Genomic DNA, 21,182 nt, shown 5'->3' with positions numbered 1-21,182 from the left:
CTCCCTTAACCCCAAAAAACTAAATCCACTGCCATTAAGTTGATTCCGACCCATAGTGACCCTACAGGACAGAGCAGAACTGTCCCATACGATTTCCAAGGCTGTAAATCTTTATGGAAGCCAACTGTCACATCTTTCTCCCATGGAGTGGCTGGCAAGTTCGAACCACCAACCTTCTGGTTAGTTGCCAAGCGCTTTAACCACTGCACCACCTGGGTTCAGGGCTCCTTTAGCTCTTGACCTTTAATTTGTTAGAGCAGAAATTTCAATCTATGGAAGTCACTGTACAGTAGTTAAAAGCAAAAGATGGCCTGAGTTCAAATTCTGACTCTGCTACTGCCTGACTGTGAGACTCTGGCCCTTACTTAACATTGCTAAGCAAGTTTCCCCCTAGTAAAATACAGAAAAATAATATCTACTTCACAAGGCAGTGGAGTAGCTTAAATTGTACAGGTAAAAACGTGGTCCTTACTTCACAACAACAGAAAATTTAACTCAAAGTAGACTGTAGACTTAAATATAAGAGATAAAACTCTTAAAAGACAGGAGTAAATCTTCATGACCTTGGGTTAGGCAATGCTTTCTTAGATGCGACACCAAAAGCACAAGTGGTAAGACTGGTAGACCAGACTTTATCAATGTTAAAAATCTTTGTGCTTCAAAGAATACCATCAAGAAAGTGAAAAGATAGCCCACAAAATGGGAGAAAATATTTGCAAATCATTTGTCTGATAAGGGACTTGTATCCAGACTACATAAAGAACTCTTACAAATCAATCATAAAAAGACAAATAACCCAATTTAAAATTGGGCAAAGGATCTGAGTAGACATTTCCCCAAAGAAGATATGCAAATGGCCAATAAGCACATGAAAAGATGCTCTCTCAACATCACTAGTCATTAGGGAAATGCAAATCAAAACCACAAGGAGATAGGACTTCACACCCACTAGGATGGCTATAATAAAAAAGACGGACAATAATAAGTATTGGTGAGGATGTGGAGAAATTGGAGTCCTCATATGGGAATGTAAAATGGTGCAGTCACTTCAGAAAACAGTTTGGTAGTTCTTCAAAACGTTAAACATACAGTTACCATATTCCACTCCCAGGTATATACCTGAGAGAAATGAAAACTTATGTCCACACAACAAACTTGAACATGAATAGCCATAGCAGCATTATTCATAACAGCCAACAGTTGACACAACCTAAATGGCCATCAACTGATGAATGGATAAACAAATTGTGGCATACCCATACAGTGAGATACTATTCAGCCAAAAAAAAGAATGAAGTATTGATACATGTTTTGACATGGATGAACCCTTGAAAACATTATGCTTAGTGAAAGAAGCCAGTCACAAAAGGTCATATATTGTAGGATCCTAATTATATGAAATATCTAGAATAGGCAAATGCATAGAGACAGAAAGTAGATTAGTGGTTATCAGAGGCTAAGGGGAGTGTGAGAAATGCGGAGTGACTGCTAATGGATTAGATTTTTTTCGGGGAGAATTATGAAAATGATCTAAAATTTATTGTGATTATGGTTGCATAACTGTGACTATACTAAAAACCATTACACTGTCTATTTTAAACGGGTAAACTTCATGGTATGCAAATTAACCTCAATAAAGTTTTTTTTTTTTTTTTAAGCGTAGAGCAATGGGACAATGCCTGATGCCTTAGAACTGTGCCCCAAAACAGCACTCTTGGCCAGGCCAGTTTTCCCACGCGTTGGAATGACTCCTAAGGCTCCTCCCACCTTTGACCGCTTCTGACCCTGAGGGGCCGAACGCGCTCCCCGGGGTGCCTCAAGGCAGGGGCTGGACCACAAGATCCAGCACTTTAAATCTTCGGACAAACCTTGCCGGCATTCCCATGGTTCTCATTGCCCCTCCGCCGCCCAGGTCCCCGCCACTACCGGCCTGGAGAGGCGCTTACCCAAGGCACAGGCCATGGCAGCGCCCACCAGGCCTCCGCCCGACACCACCACATCGTACACGGTGTCTGCCGGGGCGCCGGACCACCTCCGGCAGGGGACCAGCGGGCCTCTGCGTCCAGCTACAGGCCAAGCTCCCCACCGGCTCACAGCGACCCGGGCCGCCATGGTGCTGGGCTGACTTGCGAGGTATTCGGCGCACGTCCCCACTAGGCCCGCCTCCAGTAGCGCTTCCGGAGCAGAACTCTCCAATCACGTGCCACTTCAGCCAAGGACTCTGAACCGGAACTAAAACTTGCGAAGGGACTAGACCAATCAGAAAATGATCTTTGCCTCCTTGGGTGGGATTATTTCGAGACTGGTCTTTCACACTGGCGTCTGACAGTCCACAGTAGGGGATGGACTACAAACCCCTTGACAAGGAAACTGGTTTATAGCATTCACCAATCAAAAGCCAAAACTAGAAAGGGGGCGGAACCTGACTCCACGTTGCTAGCGTCGCCACTGCCGCTGTCACTGCCCTAGACGCCGCCACAGTCACCGCCGCTTCTGCTTCTGCCTGACTGAGAAGATGACAGTGGGGAGGCCTGCGGGAGCCCCCGGCGGCTCGGAGTGGAGCGGTCAGGTGAGGAGGAAAAGAGAAGGGGGAGGAAGAAGCACTGCGCTCCAGAAGGAAATCCCTGAGAGAGGACACTGTTGGACGTTGCCTGGGAGACAGGCAGGGGCGTGGCACGGAGGGTTGCGAGATTAAAATAGGTAGCGTTTAGTGGCCAGAAAGCGGGGTCTGACTCTGGGACAGTTTGAGACTTAAATCAGGCTGTTCATAGGACCGTAGCAAGGGCGCTTGGTTTTCGCTTATTCCTCTTTACTCTATGGCCAATAGTATAGTTGTTGTACCCATTTTGTAGATGAGAAAACTGAGGCACAGAGAGATTAAGAAATTTTTCCAAAATCCATTGATACAGAAAGTAGATTAGCAGTTGCCTAGGGTTAGGGGAGTGGGGCTTAGGGGGAATTGGGAGTGACTGCTAAAGAGTATGGGTTTCTTTCAGGATGATGAAAATATTCAAAAATTGATTGTGGTGATGGTTGCACAACTCTGTAAATATACTAAAAACCATTGAATTGTACACTTTCAATGGTGAATTATATGACTTGTATGGTATGTGAATGATATCTCAATAAAATTGTTATTAAAAAAAAAAAAGCACTTGCCCAAAGTTACATGCTGTTTAGTAGCAAAGCAAGGTTAGAGCACATCCATACCTTTGACTCGGTAATGGTGTTCTTTCCAGTATTACAGTTCTTTCAGTATTATCCAGTATTAGAGAACCTAGAAACTGTCATCGGGTATCACCTAGAGGACTGCAGTGGTCTGCCCCCAACTGCTGTACCAGCTGCAACCACTGGGCCTCTGCAGCCCCATCCTGGCCCCTTGCCTGCCTCTCTGAGCTCCAACCCTCTGGTGCTCCAACCATACTGGCTGTCTTTCTACCTCTCCAATAGCCAAGTTTGTTCCTGTCTCAGGACCATGCCTCAAGGCCTTTGCACTTGCTGTTTCTTGGGCCCAGAACCTTCTTACCCTAGATTTTCACAAGGCTGGCTCCTTCTCATCAGTCAGGTGTCAATCCAAAATTCCTCCACAGTGGGAAGATAAAAATCAGTCCATGACTGAGAAAGTAAAATTCAGACTGTAGCACACACAGATAACGCCAGCAGCAAGAGCAACAGAAAACAGTTTTTCTTCCAGGGCCACACCTTAGCTGTAAAATTACTAATACCCCTTCTTCTGAATGATTGTGCTTACTTACCAATTCCTTAACCGATTTGTTTTCCCCACCTTTTGAATAAAAATTGCTCAATCACCCGCTTACTAAACTGTCTCAACTTCATGACAGCAATGAATCAACCAGTAAAGCAATTCAAAGTTGATCCCTGCTTCCTCTAACCCTCAGAATGATTTCGCACAAGCCAATCCTATAGAAAGCCCCTCCCCCACCCTCTCAGTGAAAGCCCTCCTTCCATTCCCCCTGGCTTCCCATCATATGCTGCAACAAATTAATAAGCCTAACTTTGATTATAGGTACATTCCTGGTGATCTTTATCTGAGGGGCTTTATCAACGGAAGAACTTTCCATAGCCACTCTATCACTCTCTATAACATCACAGTGTTTTATAGTTTTCACTGAACTCATCATCAGTTTGTTTGTTTATTGTCTGTCTCCCCTTACTAGAAAGTTAGCTTCATGAGAGGAAGGACCTTGTTTGTCTTGTTCTCAGCCAAATGCCTAGTACCTGTTAGGCACCCAATAAATATGTTCTAAATGAATGAATGAGTAAAAGCTAGGACATTGCTCTTTCAGCTAGACCATGCTGTCATCCATTCCTAGTGACAGAGTGCAAATTAGCTAGAATATGAGAAAAGTAGAGGTGCAGAAAGGAAGCAGGAGAAGGAGGATGGGCAACAAGCAGGTAAAACCTAAGCAGCACAGGCCCAGAGTGTGGCAAGGTCATGGGTAGGATTCCTGGTGTGCAGGGGGCAGAATGCCTGGTGCAGAGTAGATACTCTGTAAATGCTTTCTGTACTGCATGGATTAGGGATCCAGCTTTAGCTCTTGACTTTCTCTCCTGCCGTTCAACCAAGAACACCCCCAAGTACCAGGTTGTGAAATTTCATTAGAGCAAAGAACACATCTTACTTCTCTTTTTTCTGCCCCAGCTTCTAATATCCACAGGCTTATTCAAAGTGAGATTAACAGTTATATATTTTTTTTTTATTGTACTTAGGTGAAGGCTTACAGAACAAATAGTTTCTCATGAAACAGTAGTACACATGTTGTTTTATGACATTGGTTAACAACCCCACAACATATCAACCCTCAAACTTCTCAACCTTTTTTTTTTGGTGAAAATACACATAGCCAAAGATAAAGCATTTCAAAAGTTTCTACATGCACAGTTCAGTGACATTGACTACGCTCTTCCAATTGTGCTGTTATTCTCACTTAAGATGAAGGCTTACAGAACAAAATAGTTTCTCATTTAACAGTTACTACACATGTTGCCCTATGACAACGGTTAACAATCTCACAGCACATCAACAATATCCTTACTCAACCTTGGGTTCCCTATCACCAGCTTCCTTGTCTCCTTCTGCCTTCTGGCCCTTGTCACTGGACTCCTGTACCTCGTTAGTCTCATTTGGTTTTACGGGGCTGTCCACTCCCAGGCTGAACAGTGAACCTCGGAGGTAACTTCACCACTGAGCTAAAAGGGTGTCTGGGGGCCATACTCTTGGGGTTTCTCCAGTCTCCTGTAGACCAGTAAATCTGATCTTTTTTGTGTGTGTGAGTTACAATTATGCTCTACATCCTTCTCCAGCTCTGTCCCTCTGTTGTGATCCTGGTCAGAGCAGTGAGTGGTGGTAGCCGGGTACCATCTAGCTGTACTGGACTCAGTCCGGTGGAGGCCTTGATAGCTGTGGTCCATTAGTCCTTCGGACTAATCTTTTTCTTGTATCCTGTTCTCTTCATTCTCCCTTGCTCCCGAAGGGATGAGACCAGTGGAGTATCTTAGATGGCTGCTCACAGGCTTTTAAGACCCCAGACACTACTCACTAAGGTAGAATGTAGAGCATTATCTTTATAAGCTGTGTCATGCCAGTTGAGCTAGATGTTCCCTGAGACCATGGTCCCCACAGCCCTCCGCCCAGCAATTCAGTCCCACAGGGAGTTTGGATGTGTCTATGGGGCTTCCATGACCTTTCCTTGTACAAGTTGTGCTAGTGCTAGTTTCCCCTGTATTGTGTACTGTCTCACCCTTTACCCAAGATACCACTTATCTATTGCCTATTTAATATTTCCCCCCAACCCCTCCCATCCCTGGTAACCAACAAAGATAGTTACATTTTGTGTGTGAACTTTTTCATGGGTTTTTACAATAGACGTCTCATATAATATTTGTCCTTTTGTGATTGACTTATTTCACTCAGCATAATGTACTCCAGTTTCATTCATATTAACAGTTATATTTTGAATGAATTTGAAATTATAGTTTGATCCACAATCTATTTCTGTTTCATTTTAGATATCTCCTCCCAAATCCTCCTCAGACACAGAAGTAGAAGAGGAGCTGTCTGGGGAGATGCTGGTCTTGCCCAGGGCTGGCAAACTTGATGAGTTCCTCAGTCCAGAGGAGGAGATGGATTCTACTTCTGACTCAACTGGGAGCTTTTACAAGAGCCTAGAGGTACTAACGCAGAAAGGCAGGTGGTGCCTGTTGGAATCCCTTTATCAGTCTGACCCAGACAGTGATGGGAACCTCTCTGAAGATAACGAGGACCTGGAGAGTTTCTTTCAAGACAAGGGCAGGGGAAAGCCACAGGTCCAGGGTTCCCAGTCTATGAGGTAAGGCACTGTGGTACAACAGCTACCCCACTCTACAACTTTGCAAGTCATGTCATGTCTCTGGGCCTTATCTCGTTCCTCTGCAAAGCCAAGGTCACTTCTTCAGGTTGCCACTTAGCCAGGCTCCAACTCAGGATCTGTTTCCAGGTCCAACCAAGTGTTCCAGTTCCTACCCAGCAATCCTTAATCACTTTGGGTGACCCTTAGTCACCTGAAGCATTGGAATTGATTAAAGACATGCCTTTCGTAAACACACTACCTCCCCAAGAATAAAAACAACGGTACTAGCTACCATTTATTGTACATTTATCTTGGCCAAGCACTGCTTTATGCGTGTATACCTGTATCATTTAATATTTATTTCCTCCTCCCAATAACCCTGTTAAAAAAAAAAAAAACCAACTTGTTGCCGTCGAGTAGATTCTGACTCATAGCAACACCAGAAGACAAGGTAGAACTGCCCCATAGGGTTTCAAAGGAGCGGCTGGTGGATTTGAACTGCTGACCTTTTGGTTAGCAGCCAAACTCAAACTCATAACCACTGGGCTACCAGGGCTCCAGTAACCCTGTAAGTGGATATGATTTTTGCCATTCTACAGTTGAGGAAATTTAGACTTTCTCAAGGTCACATAGCTGGTAATTGCTTGAAGCAAGGTTTGAACCTTGGTCTGTCTAACTCTAGAACCCTGCTTTGCACCATTGCACTATACTATGTCTCATATGAAGATATGAGAGTGCAAAGTGGCAATTTCTAGACCAATTCTATGAAGAGACTTCCCACTAGAGCTGTTTGATCGCCTGAGGGAAGGAGGGAGGCCTGGTTGGGAAGGGTGCAGGGTAGAGGTCTGTGGGGCTGTGATGTTAGGCTGAGAAGCCAGCTGAGATCTACTGGGAGGGGAGGAGTGGGGAGGAGGATCCTGGCTGCTCTCTCCTCCATACACCGATCTGTTTTCTCCTCCCAGGTGTGACTCCACAAGGCGCTGCTCCCTGAGCACCCTTCCCTCGGACAGTCCCAGGGCTCGGCCCGGCCCACCGTCTATCTCCGGGCCCCCTTCCCAGCACAGAAGCATCAGTTCCTGGGCCTCATCCATCACTGTCCCCCAGCCATTCCACATGACTCTGCGCGAGGCCCGAAAAAAGGCCCAGTGGCTGGCCTCACCCTCCTCCTTTGAGCATAAGAGGCAGCAGGCCCAGAGGCAGGGCCAGGAGGAGGCCGAGTGCCACCGCCAGTTCCGAGCACAACCTGTGCCCGCACACGTCTACCTGCCCCTGTACCAGGAGATCATGGAGCGCAGTGAGGCCCGCAGGCAGGCAGGAATACAGAAGAGGAGGGAACTGCTCCTCTCTTCCCTGAAGCCCTTCAGCTTCCTAGAGAAGGAGGAGCAACGAAAGCAAGCTGCTCAACAGCGGGACTTGGCTGCCACAGTTCAGGCCAAGGTCCCCAAGCAGAAAGCCACCAAGAAGATCCCCAAGTCTATTCTGGAGCCAGCCCTAGGGGACAAACTGCAGGGTACAGACATCTTTGCCACCTCACTGCCTCCTGCCTCTCCTATACTGAGAGGTGCTGTGGGGATTCCTCGGGGCTCAGGGGTCAGACTGGCTTGGAGATGAGTTGTTCAGGTGGACCCACTAAAGGCTGCACTGGACAGCACAGCGTAGGCCATGGGGTAGGTTTAGGTCTATCTATATAGTGGGGAAAGCCCATAAGGAACGGAGAGTAAGAGATCCTACAGGGAGTGCCCCCAAGGTTCATCCTGTTGGCCACTCTCTCAGTCACCCATCCCAGTGGATATGAAGCCCTCTGCACAAGTGCAAGAGCAGAGAACCAATGAGACAGCCAAAGACCAGCGTAGGCCAGTGCCACCATCAGCCAGCTCCCCAGGGAAGAGCTCTCCAAACTCTCCCTCATTCTGGTGAGGTAATGTCAGTCACAGAAATTACTGGAGGGATGATTATTTACTCATTTCAAGCAGTGTAGCTCTGAATAAGGGACTGGGGCTTTATTCACTCATTCAGTAATGTGCCATGCACCAGGCACTGTTCTGTGGTGAATAAACAGACATGGAGTTTGTAGACATGTGATGAAGACAGATAATAGACAAATAATTGCAAATGTGATGAGTCATTTGCAATAATTAAAGGGGGAAGCATGGGGTCTGTCTTAGTTTCCTAGTGCTGTTGTAACAGAAATACCACAAGTAGGTGCTTTAACAAACAAAAATTTATTTTCTCACAGTTTAGTCTGAATTCAGGGTGCCAGCTCTAGGGGAAGGCTTTCTTTCTCTCTCCTTCCTTGGGGATCTTCATGTGGCATGGCATCCATCTTCCCCCCATCTCTGCTTGCTTGCTTAATCTGCCCTTTTATATCTCAAAAGAGATTGATTTAAGACACACCCTACACTAATAGTGCCTCATTAACATAACAAAACCCATTCTCAAACGGGATTATAGCCACTATAAAAAACCGAACTACACCCATTGCTCTTGAGTCAGTTCTGACTCATAGCAACACTATAGGACAGAGTAGAACTGCCCCACAGGGTTTCCAAGGAGTGGCTGGTGGATTTGAACTGCCAACCTTTTGGTTAGCAGCTGAGCTCTTAGCCACCGCGCCATCAGGGAATTCCATCTTCTTTTCACTGATTCAATGAGAAACGGAGGAGTCAAGGATGATTCGGGAAATAGGCTTGGGCAGTTGGGTGGCTGGAAGGGCCTTCCTCTAAGATGCAGAAAGATGTGGAAACCTGGGGGAGGAGCGGTGTCTGGCCTACTTCCTCCTGCTTTTAGTCTTTGAAGACGGAAGTGTAGGGTGTGCGCAGTGAGCGTAAACGGTTAGTTGCTTCCACAACATGGATGGCACACAGGTAGTGGTGGGCTGGCCAACCTTTATTAACCAGCTGTCCAGACAGAAAAAAAAAAAAGAGACCAATTTGCAGTGTTTGCCATTTTCTGTGGTATAAATACTCCCACTGTAGCCAATTTCAAGCTCCCCACGTGATATCAACTGGTTCGCAAAATTTCTAAGAAGTTAACAATTGGCTACAGCACACTATTGCCAGTGTTTAAAAGGGGGAAAGTTCTCCAAACCTTTTGGTTTGAGGTTTGGTCCCTCCTCACCCATCACCAACCAACTTTTTCTCCACAGAAGCTGAACTCTTCAGGAAAATCCGCATCCAAATGAGAGCCCTGGACATGCTCCGGATGGCCTCCTCTCCTATTGCCTCCTCTAGTAGCTGGCCGGACCCACAGTCTCGAACAGCCACCCGAACCCGGGAGGAAAAGCTGGGGTTTCTGCAGACTGACTTTGAATTCCAGCCTCGGGTGAATCCTACTGTTCCTGACTACGAAGGCCTTTATAAGGCCTTCCAGAGAAGAGCTGCCAAGAGAAGGGAAACCCGAGAGGTGACTCGCAACGAGCCCTTCTTGCTGAGAACTGCCAACCTGCGTCACACTCAGCGGCGGGGTGATGCTGACGCCACTGGAGGGAGGAAGGTGAGAGCCCAGGTGGCCGTGGGAGGGTCAGGGCCTGAGGCCTGAAATACAGGGATGGGCCCAGGTCTCAATGGAAGGCATTTCTCATGACATTTTTCAGTCTCAATTTTTTTTAAAATACAGCTCAGTTGTGAGCAGGCCCACAATTCCTATAAACTTAAGACCACAAGAACACTTTCTTTCCTTCTGTTTCTATAGAGGGATTTTGCAGAAATAAGTCTAACAAGGTCTGGAAGGCAGGGAGTTGAGATCAATTGCTTATATCCCTATGTTATTGCTGTTGTTAGGTGCTGTCAAGTCAGTTCCGATTCACAGCGACCCTATGCACCACAGAATGAAACACTGCCTGGCCCTGCGCCACGCTCACAATCGTTGTTATGCTTGAGCCCATTGTTGCAGCCACTGTGTCAATCCATCTCTTTGAGGGTCTTCCTCTTTTTCACCGACCTTGTACTTTACCAAGCATGATGTCCTTCTCCAGGGACTGATCCCTCCTGACATGTCCAAAGTATGTGAGACATAGTCTCGCCATCCTTCTAAGGAGCATTCTGGTTATACTTCTTCCAAGGCAGATTTGTTCGTTCTTTTGGCAGTCCATGGTATATTCAATATTCTTTGCCAACACCACAATTCAAAGGAGTCAATTTTTCGGTCTTCCTTATTCATTGTCCAGCTTTTGCATGCATAGGATGCAATTGAAAATACCATGGCTTGAGTCAGGTGCACCTTAGTCTTCAAAGTGATATCATTTTTTTTAACACTTTAAGGAGGTCTTTTGCAGCAGATTTGCCCAATGCAGTGTGTCTTTTGATTTCTTGACTGCCGCTTCCATGGGTATTGATTGTGGATCCAAGTAAAATGAAATCCTTGACAACTTTTTCAATCTTTTCTCCGTTTATCATGATGTGCTTATTGGTCCAGTTGTGAGGATTTTTGTTTTCTTTATGTTGAGGTGTAATCCGTACTGTAGGCTATGGTCTTTGATCTTCATTAGTAAGTGCTTCAAGTCCTCCTCACTTTCAGCAAGCAAGATTGTGTCATCTGCATAACGCAAGTTGTTAATGAGTCTTCCTCCGATCCTGATGCCCCGTTCTTCTTCGTGTAGTCCAGCTTCTCGGATAATTTACTCAGCATACAGATTGAATAGGTATGGTGAAAGGATGCAGCCCTGACGCACACTTTTCCTGACTTTAAACCACACAGTATCCCCTTATTCTGTCCGAACAGCTGCCTCTTGATCTATGTACAGGTTCCTCATGAGCACGATTAAGTGTTCCGGAATTCCCATTCTTTTTTTTTTTAATTATTATTTTTTATTTTTTCCCATACAAAAATTTATGCATAAATTGTTATGTGACTCTAATTGCTGTCCCCATACTGTGATAGCACACTCCTCCTTTCCACCTGATTCCCCATGTCCATTCAACCAGCTCCTAATCCTCTCTGCCTTCCCATCTCACCTCCGGACAGAAGCTGCCCGTTTAGTCTCTTGTATCTACTTGAGCTAAGAGGCACACTCCTCGCGAGTATCACTTTATGTCCCACAGTCCAGTCCAATCCATGTCTGAAGAGTTGGCCTCAGGAATTGTTTTAGTTCTGGACTGATAGAGAATCCAGGGGCCATGCTTTCTGGGGTTCCTCCAGTCTCAGACCATTAAGTTTGGTCTTTTTACTAGAATTTGAGTTCTGCACCCCACCTTTCTCCTGCTCCATCCAGGACTCTCTGTTGTGTTCCCTGTCAGGGCGGTCATTGGTGGTAGCCGGGCACCATCTAGTTCTTCTGGTCTCAGGCTGATGAAGTCTGTGGTTTATGTGGCCCTTTCTGTCTCTTGGGCTTCTACTTTCCTTGTGTCTTTGGTGTTCTTCATTCTCCTTTACTCCAGGTGGTTGGGACCAATTGATGCATCTTAGATGGCCGCTTGCAAGCTTTTAAGACCCCAGACACCACTTACCAAACTAGGATGCAGAACATTTTCTTAATAAGCTTTGTTATGCCAGTTGACCTCGATGTCCCCTGAAAGCATGGTCCTCAGACACCTACCCCTGCTACTGTATCCCTCAAAGTGTTTGATTGTATTCAGGAAACTTCTTAGCTTTGGTTTAGCCCAGTTGTGCTGACTTCCCCTTGGAATTCCCATTCTTCTCAATATTATACATAATTTGTTATGATCCACACAGTCGAATGCCTTTGCAAACCCTGGTGGCTGCTAACCAAAAGGTCGGCAGTTCAAATCCACCAGGCACTCCTTGGAAACTCTATCGGACAGTTCGACTCTGTCCTACAGGGTCGCAGTGAGTCTCCTTAGGAAAGCTAATGTCCTAAATCCAGAAGGAATTTATCATGTACTTTTTTTGAACCCTGGTGGCGCAGTGGTTAAGATATATGGCTGCAAACAAAAAGGTCGGCAGTTCAAATCCACCAGCTGCCCCTTGGGAACCCTATGGAGCTGTTCTACTCTGTTCTGTAGGGTTGCTATGAGTCAGCACTGACTGGACGGCAATGGTTACGTCCCTATACCAACTCCAAAGAACTCTTCTTATTTGACTAAAAACTTTTGGATTAATATCCAAGTCTTAGCATGGTTACTAAACTTGAGATCTCATTATCCTAGCTTATTCCTAGGGAAAAAATGAAGATGCTCCGTCTGACTAGCCCTTCTCTGAAATTGAATCCTAGCTAAGACAGAAACTAATCACATATGCCATCCCACCAATACCAGCTTTCATGTCTTCCAGGACTCCCCATCTGCCACTCCCCTGCCAAGGAGTCGTTCTCTGAGTGGCCTTGCTTCCCTCTCTGCCAACACCCTCCCTGTGCACATCACAGACGCCACCAGGAAGAGGGAGTCTGCAGTCAGGTGAGTGGTCAGGCCACACAGCAGACTCAAAATGTTCTGATCTTGGCCTAAATGCTGGAAAGCACCTTGCTGCTGAGCCTCCTCTTCTGTCATCAGGAGACCTCAAGGGGTTGGAGAAATTCTCTGTTTGGACAGGAATACACATGGCCTCCACACCTGGTGCTGGACAACACCTTGCCATCATTCAGCAGATATTCATGGGGCCAGGCACAGTGTTAAGGCTGGAGATAGCTTATGGAACTTCTAGTTAATATCTAGTCTGAAATACAGAAAAGCAAGCAAGCAGTTACAGTATTTTATAAGTAGTGCAATGATGGGGGAGTAAAGAGGACTGGGGCAGGGAAGTCTCAAGTTTCTTGCAATGATAAATGACTAAGGTGAAACCTGAAGAATAAGGAGGAGTTAGCCAAAGACAGGAGAGAGAGTTCTAGACAGAACATGAGTAAAGGCACATAGGTAAAAGAGAGAGGTAGCCATGAGGCCTATGAACTCAGAGAAGTGTGATGGCACATGACTGAACCTGCCACAAAGAGGATAATGACATCTATTGCCGAGTTTGAGATTCTCTGAGATTCATCTTGGGCAGCTACCAGAGATCAGTTGGGAAGCAGAAGCTTTCTTATTTTTAACTCTTTAACTCACGTGACTCTTTCATGGTACTGTTCTCATCCAGCCAATCCCCCAGCAACAGAAGTCCCTCCACTAGGCCTCTGAGCTGAAGTGAGCAGAGAGGTCATGGAGCCGTTTAGCTCCGGGACAAGCCTGACATCTTAGTCTTTCCTGTGGGGCTGACAGAGGAGTACACTGAACCTACTGCTTGGCTCCTTAAGACCTACAACAGGGATTTTAGAAATCAGTTTAGAATCCAAGGGATACTTCCTTCTTCCTCAAATTTCATAGTTACAACAACTAAGTCAGGAGGTCCCAGTAAGCTTGGCCCCATGAACAGGAGGCTGGGTCACTTTTAGAAGATGTCCACATCTGCCTTCCAGTAATAGGGAATGTGATATATTAGCAGATGAAACTTTCATGTCCTCCTTCCTAACCTGTCCATTTGAATGTAAACATCTAAATGCAAGTCTTGATTGTTTTTTCCTTTAGTGGAACTCTCCATAGTACCTTGTGGAGTGATGTTTATATAAACTTGCTAAGTGCTGCAAGTTGACCCCAATTTGTCTGCACTGAGGAAGGCCTCATTTCCAGTTCTCTTTGGAAAGCTGATTTTGTATTCCCAAAGGACTATAAACCCTGGCACCATCCAGCCCACCATTTATGAAACAGTGGTCAAGGATAGAGGCTTGGGAGGCAGAGATCCTGGTTCTACCTCTGGCTTTCCAACTGGCAATGCTATGTAGCTTTGAGCAAGTGACTTACCCTCTCTGAGCCTCAATCTCCTCATCTATAAAAAGGGGGCTCAGAGTCCTTACCTCATACGGCAGGCATGGGGATTACACAAGATAAAGTACATAAAGCATTTATTTGGTGCCTGTATGTGCTTGGTTCAGGTTAGGTAGCTCAGCAAATGCTAACTATTAGTATTACTTTGTTTCCTGATAGGCAAGAAGTCTGGCAAAGACCTACTGTGCATTTGGCTATTTAAGTAAGGATATTTTAACTCATATGTTTTCCAGTTCAGTAAGTGAACTTCTTCTGGGGTAGGAAATCACTGTCCTGGGTGCTGGGAAGGCTTCATCTGCCAGTACACTGAATCCCAGAATCTCATTCTTTCTGAAAATGCCAGCTATGGTAAATTACCAACCCTATTCATAGAAACCACCAACTTTCCACAAAGGTTACTAAGACTGATCATCTGTATTACTTTTTTGCCTCTTTCCCTTTAGAAGTTCACTTGAAAAAAGGGACAAAGCAGATGAGAGTACTCAGTGGTTGGAAATGCACAAAAAGAAGTGCCAAGCAATGTCTAAATCCATAACCTTGCGTGCAAAAGCCTTGGATCCCCATAAAAGCCTGGAGGAGGTGTTCAAAGCAAAGCTGAAAGAGAACCGGTCAGTGACCTCCATGTGTCAAAGGGGTGCCTATCTGGGATCCAACAGATTATTGGCCTTGAAAACAGCAAAACAGAGTCATTAGGGAAGGCTCCTTAGCAGGAACAGTTAGGAATTTACAATATACCTGGGAGTTATTCTGCTTAAGTGGAATGAAGGGTACTCTGGATTGGAAAATGACATAATTCTTTCTAGAAATCTTATTAATTCCAGGAATAATGACCGAAAGAGAGCAAAAGAGTATAAGAAAGAACTGGAGGAAATGAAGAAGAGAATACAAACAAGGCCCTATCTCTTTGAACAAGTTACCAAGGTAAAACTAAACCATCATTCATTTTCTTTCTTTCTTGGATGAAAGGGCTGTTAGAAGTTATGAAACAATTTTAATACCTGGGTATTGAACATTTTCTTCAGACCCTGAGATTCTAAATTGGGCCCGTTTTATTGCTTCCATCTTTCTGCCAAATAAGTAGCGCAATGGGGAACACTGCTTAGACTGATTTCATCTAAGCCTGGATCTCAAAGGCATATATGAGATTATTTCACTTCCTAGAGTTTTCCGTATAATCTAGCTTTCAGTTTGAATCAGAGTGGGGGCTGGATCCCAAAGATGCAGTGAGTTTGGCTGTGTTCTTAAGAATATCTTTAACTTACTAATGTGACTAAGATTCAGTCTGATTCTGAAGCCATAGTTTATAGTCCTGGCAAGGCAACTCGCCTCCAGCAGTGCTGGTGCCCCTGAGCCTCCCCAGCCTCTAGAGCTGGGGCACCTTTATAGGTCTTTAAGGGTTAAAGGTATCCCACAAAGCCCTTTCCAGATTAAGTGATTTTCAGATAGGCAGAATAATTTTACGATGGTCTCTAAACTTTTAGCTAAGTTGAACTCAGTTGAGACCTCCCAAGGAGCTACCTGAACAACCTAGGAAGGCCACCATCTAGGGAGCTTTGGGCTGTAACAGACTCTATGGATCCCTCTCCTCTCCCAAGCTTCAGACAAAAGTTGGGGTCCCCTAGTGACCTGGTTCCACTTGCTGGGCATTAGCTAGCCATATATCCCACCTTATAGCCAGTGCGTTATCTAGGCATTTCCTGGGCCCACTCTACTGTTGTACGTGCGCATGTGCGTGCACACGCACACACACTGGACTGTCTTGGATTTACTTAGCAACTTGTATTGTTAGAAATCTCATACTAATCTTTCCTCTTTATGTTAATTTGTTTCCAGAAAGCTCACCTCAGATCTCAACAGATCTTTCACCACTTCAGGAAGAATACAAAGTACTCTGATTTTGTTCTTAATCACTTAAATTAAAAAACAAAAATACCGTACTTCTTTTTCTAGCCCACACGCAGACTGTCTATCCTTCCATTAATAGTGTAGCAGCCGAGCTCTTAACCGCTGCGCCCCCAGGGCTCCTACAGTGTTACTAACCCATTGCCATCGAGTCGATTCCGACTCATACTGACCCTATAGGACAGAGTAGAACTGCCCCATAGGGTTTCCAAGGAGCAGCTGGTGGATTCAAACCACCGACCTTTTTGGTTAGCAGCCATAGCTCTTAACCACTGTACCACCAGGGCTCCAGAGTGTTACTAGTGCAGCTTATATTCTCTTTGTTATATTTTAGTCTTGATGATGGTTTGGTTGCTTTTACATCTTAAAAAAATTTAATCTTAAAGTATTTTTAAGTCTTTTTCATCTGGGTCTCACTTTGTCTCCCCAAAATCGAAATCCTTCTCAAACTGTGGTTTCTAGACCAGTGGTTGGCATTTCTGGGGAGAGTATGAGCAATGCACTAACTGCTGTTCCCTCTGAGACCTACCAAATGAGTAGACAGATGCTTCATATTCACATTAAGGTTTGAAAACAGGCTAAGTAATTTTCATGCAAATCTGTGCCCAGCACTAATGGTTGCACTGGAGGGCTGGGGAGGGCAGAGGAAGGGAAGCAGTATTGTTGGGATACTGATTAAGCAAATAATTTAGAATAACCTGGTAATTCATAAAACAGCTACAGAAGACTAATTCACATTCCACAGGACCTTGCCAGGAAAGAAGCAGAACAAAGGTATCGAGACACCCTGAAGCAGGCTGGAGTGGATGAAGACTTTGTGAGGAACCAGGGTCAAAGGACCTGGGCTGTACGATGGAAGGATAAGTCACAAGTCAGTGACTCCCTCAGGTAATGAGATGCTGCTATCATTCTACAGCCAAGTTGCCATACCTGGTAATGCCACTGAGAGAAACCTTTAGAACAGCCATATTTTGAGATCACTATCCTAATTTATATACTAATCCAGAGATCTCCAAGGAAAACACTTGAGCTTGGAGAGTAGTTGTTGTGAATAAAATATAACCACTGTATATCTTAGGTTTAGATCCTTTTAATTGAAACAGATCATTTTCCAGTTCCAATGCCATGTGTCAGAAGTTTTTATTTCCACTTCACTTCTGAAGAAAAGCCATGCATATTTTGACTTCTTGTAAAATGATTAAAACTTTTTCTAGTACTTCTTAAAAGTAACTCATTAGTACCACCTTTTCCATAACCCATTTTGATATTTTGTAAGTCAAACAGAAAAAAGCACAGTATCTCTATTACTCTCAAATTTGGTTTGTTTCTTAAATCCTAATGGCCCCTCCTAACTTCTATCCCAGTCTCCCCCCTGGAAATTTACCTTTACACCCCATATAAAATAATGAAAATGTTATTTGAGAGCTTACATAAAATTAGTTCCTTTAATTTTTTTATTTCAAAATGCTTTAATTTATTCTGCAGCATCCATGAAATTACAAAACTCAGCATCAGGGATCCACAGCAGGATTTTGAGCCTACAAGCCTCAAGAAAGAACTGGAGGAACTGTCTTCTGAATCACCGGATAATTTCAAATCACTTGCTTAATCAGTATATTTAAATAACTTCTTTTGAACAATATTAAGCAAGCTAACCTGGGGTTGAGTCAAGGCAGCAAAACTTGGGTTTCTAAGTCATGGATGGCTACTCTTGGAGAATGGTTTGAGAAACTCAAAAAGAAGTTCAGGGTGGAAGGATCATAGCCCAGAGTTAAGGGTTCTTGCTTTGTGCCTCACACTTTAGAGGGGCTAGACAGGAAACATAAATGAGTCAGGTTGGCTGAGTGTAAGAAAGTGGGAGACAGTAGAGACTGGAGAGTATTAACCCTGTTGAAATACAGGCCCAGTATTGCCAGATCAACCACGTTTTCAACAGAAGTCAAAAATTTACACGTTGGCAACTAATTAAATTATTTAGAAATATTGTGTAGCCAAAACAAAACATATCTGTAGATTGGATTTAGCCCATGGGGGCAACAAGTTTCCAACTCTAGTACAGAATTTCTCAACCTCAGCACTACTGACATTTTGGACTGAATAATTCTTTGCTGGGTGGGGTCCTCCTGTGCATTTTAGGATGTTTAGCAGCATCCTGGCCTCTACCCACTAAATACCAGTAACACACTGCTACCCTGCCAGCCCCTGGGGGGCAAAATTGTCCCTGGTTGAAAACCACTGCTCAAGCATGAAAGTAAGGCTGCAGGAAGCCAAAACTGGCATGTTACGAATACAAGTAAACTGCTGTGAATTCAATCTGCATAGCACAGGATGAGTATGCATGTCATTAGTGAATTAAGAACTATAATTACTTTATTTAAAACCAGTTAATTCATTCCTGTTACCTGTTTAGAATGTGTTACTTTGTGTGTGTGCGTGCGGATGCACGTGTTTGTGTCTGGGGATTGAGTTCATTTTAAATAAATTTAAAACGTCTCTAACAGCCATGATTTTCTACTAGCAGGTGATCTTTGGAATTCTTTTCTTCTCATCAGTAATAATTAGATATTCACTCTCAGTAGCTTTAGAGACAGTATGATAGCAAGACTGACTACTCTAATAGAAGAGCCTTTCTTGTGTTTTTTAAAAACTGTCTTTCTAGAAAAATTAAAAAGTCTGTGTGTTATTATTGCCATTTGTCTAGACTCAGACACAGTCTTTTTCCAGTGGTGACTGAGTGATACTCCAATTATTATCATCAGGGTCTGCTAGTCAGAGACGGAGATACTCACATCACATTTCCCAAGACTTGTGAGCTCATTTTTACCTAAATGGAATCCTAAGGGTAAATCAGTGCCCTATCTAAAAAGGAAAGACTGAGCTATTAATCTCTTTTTTAAGAAAACAAATTTTGTCCAAAACAAGGAGCCAAAGAACTCACTGGGCTGTTTTATTTAAAAGGAAAACAACTGAAGCTCTTAATCATGTGATTTTTAAATTAAAACAAAAAACCCTCTTAACATGCTACTTACTCTATATTCCATAAAAGAAGAAAGCAAAGTGACCAAGTCAAGGTGTACAGGACAAGATAGTAACCTCAGCTTGGGCCAAGGGAAGATTCAAGTAATTTATTTTTTTGCAGCCCAGTGGCAGAGTCTCATACTCAGGTTGCTAAAGGGAGAATGTCACAACAGAACTGACATTTACTCCCTTCTCCAAAGCAACAAGGCATCTTGAAAGCTCAACTTTCTGGTGAAGTTTTATGGTTGGTAGCAGGACTTAGTTCATCCATGTGAAAAGACAGCTGAGTCTGGGATGAAAACTCTTCAAAGGAAAACCTCCCCTCAACAGTCAGAGAAACTTCAGCCAACACATAACGAGATTCACTTTTGGGAGAAGTCCATCCCAAAATTTTGCAGTGGGATGAGAGGTAGGTACAGTTACCCAGCCCATATTCACTGCTTTGTTCCTTCTCTGGATCAGATTGCAGTTTGAAGAGAAGCCCTCCTACATTCACTTGTATGCCAGGGAAGAGGAACAGAGGCAAAAGCAGGGTCTTGTCCTTCACAGATTCATTTTGGTTCTAGTGGATCGTAAGCCTTAAGCTTCGTATTCCCACTGTCTGAGCTCTAGGATCAGACAGAGCTGTTCTTCCAGGAGTCGGCACCCACGCTCATGTCCGTCTTTCAGTTAAATCTCCTTGGTTTAGTAACTGTAAAAGATTTAAAAAAAAAAAATCTAGAAGATGTTACAATTGAATTATAGGAAAAAGAATTCACACTAAGTAAAAGAATTAAGAGAGGTGGGGATTGCACTGCAAGGGTAAATCAAGGATATCTAGTTCCAAAGCAAGAGATAAATGCACACACTAATAGAGCTCAGTATTTCAGGACAGCATTTTGTCCATTTCATGATGCTAGCTTTTTCACTATGGCAAGAAAATATCCTGAGTTTATAAGCCAAACTGTTGTTTGTATATTCCACATTCTCCTATAATTTCCAAGTCCTGAATAATGAATTAACCAGCAACATTTTTGTATAATGGGTGAAATTAACCAGACTAGTGGCCTGAGAGAGCAGCATGACATTAATGCAGTGAAGCCTTAAGTATTCCTATAGGGGGAATTGCCTTCTGAAAGCAACTCCAGTCTCTACAAAGGCCCTTCAAAGTATGAGGATGACGTGGGAGGACCTACAGTTTTTGGTAGAAGGCTACTGGCTTAAAGTCTCAAGAGCAAAGACACCAAGTCAAAAGATGGTACCTCAGATTCTGTTTGATGGGAAAGAAAGAAGAAAACTAGTCACTTACAGTCAGTGTTGGAGAAAACTATAATTTCCAGGGGGATATCAGAAATGGTAGAACCAAAAATAAATAAGTCAGTAAATGCACAGGCTGAAGGCTCAAGTAGGAGAAAGAAACAGGAAAAGAAGGCTATTTTAGGAAATTTGGTGGGTTGAAAAATATGTTAAACAAGAATCAACCAGTTAAAATGAGAACGTGGGAAATTCTATAGGGCAAATACCCCAGCTCCTTAAACAGATAACTATCCTGAAAACAAGAGAGGAGGACTACTATAGATTAAGAAAAATATTAACCCAATGCAATGTATGGGCCTTGTTTGATCCTAATCCAAACAAATCAACCATAAAAAGATATTTTTGAGAAAAAAAAACAAAACAAAAAACACAGACTGTGTATTAGATGATATCAATAAATTACTAATTTTGTTGAGTACAGAAAGCTATTATAGTTATAAAAAAATTCTTTATTTGTTAGAGGTGTGTGTGTGTGTGTATATATATATATATTTTTTTTTTAAAGCCAAAAGAAAGTTTTATTCGGCGTATATGCAAAAGGGCAGAAGTGGGAATCGGACAACCATGCTGCCAGAGCCATGTCTGCCCGAGTCCAAGGAAATATCACAGAACAGAGAAAAGTGGGAAAATGGATAAGCATGCTGCTAGAGCCATGTCTGCCTGAGTCCAAAAGTATTACAGAACAGGTGAGAATGGAAAAACGGACAAGCAGGCTGTTAGAGGTATATATTGAAATATTTACAGATGAAACAATATGTCTGAGATTTGCCTTAAAATACACAAGCACAAGCAAAAGAGCCACAACAAAAAAGTAGGAGAGAAGAGTAAGTAAGAATAGTAGAAAGTTAATTGTCACAGTTGGGTAATA

The 21,182-nt window shown here is 43.8% G+C and overlaps 3 protein-coding genes across 5 annotated transcripts in view; 1 reads left to right on the top strand and 2 right to left on the bottom strand.

Annotated features, from left to right (window-relative positions):
* COQ6 (coenzyme Q6, monooxygenase) overlaps window positions 1-2,195 on the bottom strand; it is a 14,754-nt gene extending 12,559 nt beyond the window's left edge. Inside the window, exon 1 of the mRNA XM_004371030.1 lies at window positions 1,947-2,195. Within this exon, the coding sequence (XP_004371087.1) occupies window positions 1,947-2,112 (166 nt within the window). The 5' untranslated portion in view covers window positions 2,113-2,195. The remainder of the gene's footprint in view (window positions 1-1,946) is intronic.
* A 312-nt stretch (window positions 2,196-2,507) lies between these two features.
* Window positions 2,508-18,400, top strand: FAM161B (FAM161 centrosomal protein B). The gene is made up of 9 exons (XM_004371029.2): window positions 2,508-2,569; window positions 6,031-6,350; window positions 7,313-7,860; window positions 9,496-9,842; window positions 12,579-12,700; window positions 14,542-14,706; window positions 14,920-15,019; window positions 16,746-16,888; window positions 17,486-18,400. Exons 1-9 carry the CDS (start codon window positions 2,516-2,518, stop codon window positions 17,607-17,609), a joined length of 1,923 nt encoding a protein of 640 aa, XP_004371086.1. The 5' UTR covers window positions 2,508-2,515; the 3' UTR covers window positions 17,610-18,400.
* A 134-nt stretch (window positions 18,401-18,534) lies between these two features.
* Window positions 18,535-21,182, bottom strand: part of ZNF410 (zinc finger protein 410) — a 41,955-nt gene continuing 39,307 nt past the window's right edge. For 2 of the 3 annotated variants that reach the window (XM_023726367.1, XM_023726371.1), the window contains one exon: window positions 18,535-19,709. In XM_023726367.1, the coding sequence (XP_023582135.1) occupies window positions 19,671-19,709 (39 nt within the window). In that variant the 3' untranslated portion in view covers window positions 18,535-19,670. The remainder of the gene's footprint in view (window positions 19,710-21,182) is intronic. The other variant, XM_004371027.2, reaches the window with a different exon arrangement.

This window comes from Trichechus manatus, unplaced genomic scaffold (genome assembly GCF_000243295.1).
Source record: "Trichechus manatus latirostris isolate Lorelei unplaced genomic scaffold, TriManLat1.0 scaffold00010, whole genome shotgun sequence".
Classification (NCBI taxonomy): domain Eukaryota; kingdom Metazoa; phylum Chordata; class Mammalia; order Sirenia; family Trichechidae; genus Trichechus; species Trichechus manatus.
This window is presented reverse-complemented; position numbering and strand designations above follow the sequence as displayed.

Bases quoted from the DNA above. Each gene is read 5' to 3' on its own strand.
- FAM161B (XM_004371029.2), top strand. From the start codon at position 2,516: ATGACAGTGGGGAGGCCTGCGGGAGCCCCCGGCGGCTCGGAGTGGAGC. The intron at 7,861-9,495 runs GTACAGACATCT...TTTTCTCCACAG, and splicing joins CCTAGGGGACAAACTGCAGG to AAGCTGAACTCTTCAGGAAA. The intron at 9,843-12,578 runs GTGAGAGCCCAG...CATGTCTTCCAG, and splicing joins ACGCCACTGGAGGGAGGAAG to GACTCCCCATCTGCCACTCC.